Source organism: Beauveria bassiana, assembly GCF_000280675.1.
Source record: "Beauveria bassiana ARSEF 2860 unplaced genomic scaffold BBA_S00085, whole genome shotgun sequence".
Taxonomy (NCBI): domain Eukaryota; kingdom Fungi; phylum Ascomycota; class Sordariomycetes; order Hypocreales; family Cordycipitaceae; genus Beauveria; species Beauveria bassiana.
The window spans coordinates 30,281-33,352 of NW_007930920.1; the positions used below are offsets into that span (position 1 = coordinate 30,281).

The window sequence follows — 3,072 nt, forward strand, 5'->3', positions numbered from 1 at the left end:
CTGAGATCAGATACGGATGTTTGTCTCCGATCTTTTGGAATCCTCGGAAGCAGGCCTGCGAAGAGTCTGCCGCTGTCGCTCCGATGCAGTCGATCACGGACGTGTTGTCCATGCAGACTGTGATCGGCTCGAGGCGGCTGTTCTGTTGCATGGCCGCTTTCAGTCCAGCAAGCGCGCCGTGTATTTCGGCGTCGAATACTTCTCGTCGTCCTAGCTGTCCGGAACCCCAATCCAGAAGTTGTCCATGGTGGAATACGGCGAAGCCGTATCCGGCCGTGTCTAATTGATGGGGTGGTTGTGTACAGGGTAGTCCATAGCGTCTGTAAACTCCAATTCTTAGTCAGTGGCCTAATTATGCTGAGCAGGCTCCCCGCGCCAGCCCCACCCGCCTAGTTTGGACTTTTTACATCGAAATTGGGGGACACTGAACTGGGTGGTAGTCCCTGTTTAGCGTCCGCAAACTGATTATAGCCAGCTTTGGTCAGTGGCCTGATTATGCCGAGACAAGCGCACCCGCGCCTGCCCCACCGCCTGATTTGGATTTCAACCTCGAAAATTGGGTTCAACTCAAATGTGCCGCACAGAGTCACTAAATAATGATAACGCTACTTCCTGCTACAGAGAAAGGCGAAACCAATGTCCCCCTTTTCGTTAATTAAGAATAGTAATTAGCAGCCATTCTAGCTGCCGTCAAGCGCCCGCTAAGTACCCACTTAGTATCTAAGACTTTAAGCAGTGGAAACAGGCCGTCGGATTTAGCCATTCATTCCGTTCCTGCCTTCATATTTTAATGTTGCTCAGAATCATTACGCTAGTACATGGTACCTGATGACTCCATCCGCCAACAGAAGACCCACCCACTTTTTAATAAGTTAATTAACAAGAAAGGGACATTGTATCTGCCTTCTAGTGTACCTACTGGTCATTAATAGAAAGTTAGTGTCTCTAGAGCCTCGCGTCGATTGTATCTCCACCTAAATAGTTGATCCGGATTACACTTGTTAAAGGCATAGACGGAGGGAGTCTAAACCCGGAACTCGATTAAAGATTCCTGATGAGTATAGTGTAAAATGCTAGCAAATGTACTGTCCGATCTTTTCGCTTCTAGCGGGGGCGGTCGTCCCACTCCCTGCAAAGGTTACCGATACAGCACGTAGCGCCGACAGAGTCTCTGCAGAGACCTCCATTTAGTGTGTTGGCCTCATTATCAGCAGGAAAAGTGTATGCCCCTCCATAACGGTAGCAAGGCGCGAAGAACTCGGTCGGATTTTGGATTGCGTTGTGAAGTCTAGGATTTCTACAAGATCCCTGGCCGTTATTGTCCTGAATTATTGCGTTAGCAGGTGCAGTAGATGAAACGATTAGATTCAACACTATCTTGGATATCAATGTTGTCTTTCGGGTGACCTACCGGGCATGGGTTGAGGGACCAAAGATCTTTGGCGCATCCTGAATAGTGTGGGCCTTCGTTTATACAAAAGCAAGATATAGGAACCGAGAAACCATCGCTACTGTCAACTTTAGACTTCTATCGCCTCATTACACATCTCCAACATTATGAAGCGCTTACACGTAGCTGACATCAATGTCTGGAGTATAAATGCCGTTCTGGTTTGTAAAGCTAAACTCGAGAAGGGACTCATCACCGGTGTCCGCTCGGCTACATGGTAACAGTGTTAAAGCCAAAAATCAGCTAGTATGCATAGTATACTTACAATTCAGCATTATTAAAAGCAATGTTTCCATAGTAGTCGCGTGGTACGATGAATTGGGTCACGCCATTGTCGGCTAGAGTGCCCGGGGCGAGACGACCTCCGACCGGTTCTTTCGAGCCAGCCCCTTCAACGTGAACAGTAGTGACTGCCGCTGTATGGAGAATGGAAAGACTAATAGTGAAGAATTCAGGGCCGTGAGCATCGACAGGCTGGGCCTGGCCCGTCGGCGCCGGAGGGTCAACGGCGCGGACGTGGGCAGTTCCCAGATCGGCGTTGGCAATTTCAGCAGATAGAGGCTTTAAGTCGGATACGGCGCTTACGGCTGCTACAAAGAGGACTAAACGAGCAATAGCAGCGAGCATTGTGCGTCGTTATTGCTGCCGTAGAAGCATACTGTATAAGTCGGGATTCATGCTGCTTTATATAGTTTCTAGGCCCTAAATCTGGCCTTTTAGTATACTGTTATCATTGCTAGTATTGTTTTGAGCATAACTAGCGTCCGCTACGACTCTCTTTAAAAAATTAGGCTTGGCGCTAAAAAGCCAAAAATGGGCATGCAAAGTGGGCGATTTCTTCGTGCCTAAAAATGGCGACACAGTGCGATTATTCTATGAGTACCTGCTTTTTATTTTTAGCTAGGGTACCCTCTGCGCCGTCGGTTTCTGCATAAATGAGGTCGCAGTGGCAACCCCAGGTCGCCTGAGCCTTGGCGCCGCTGTAATAAGATCCATTTTAACTCGATAAAGTTTCGATTATCCCCTCCATCTCTCGCTTCAATGCCAAAATAATTATTTTGTCAGAATAGCTCTTCTATGAAACGTCTCTAGACAAATGCTGGGTGATAACTACTACAGGGATGATTATTCACGTGATGCCTGAAGAAGTGGGCCGTGGATGGCGGAGGAAACCTATGGACACGTTGCAAAGAACGCTGAGGCCGGGTTTGGTATGCACTTGCGAGAAGCGACGAGGCATCTTCTGGCGTCTTATGCATGCGTGACCATGAGCTAATCTGACAACTGGCCAAGCGATGCGGATGATTGTCAAAGCCACTTGACTTCTGACGACGAGGTGTCTCAAAATGTTTCTACTGCTCCGAGGAGCCGCCTGCGACCTGCAGGAAAAGCCCCCGTAACACTGCTGTACGACTGCCAGACATCGGACGAAGACGAGCCAACGATTCCGTACAATGTTGAATGAAAACTGTCTGTAAAACATCGACGCCGTGCAGGTGAATCAGAAATAGGGATCACTATGTCCCCACGCAGGTTTTGGAGGCGTCTCCTACAACCGAAGTTGGAGACGGCGATGGAGAAGAAACCTTGCCGGGTGGATGACACAGAAATCGTGATGTCTA

The 3,072-nt window shown here is 48.7% G+C and overlaps 1 protein-coding gene across 1 annotated transcript; it reads right to left on the reverse strand.

The window, feature by feature from the left end:
• Positions 1 to 1,566: 1,566 nt before the first annotated feature.
• BBA_10078 (uncharacterized protein) lies at positions 1,567 to 2,077 on the reverse strand (the record flags this gene model as incomplete). Its single annotated transcript, XM_008605175.1, has 2 exons — positions 1,567 to 1,660; positions 1,716 to 2,077. 2 exons carry the CDS (start codon positions 2,075 to 2,077, stop codon positions 1,567 to 1,569), a joined length of 456 nt encoding a protein of 151 aa, XP_008603397.1.
• Positions 2,078 to 3,072: the final 995 nt, after the last annotated feature.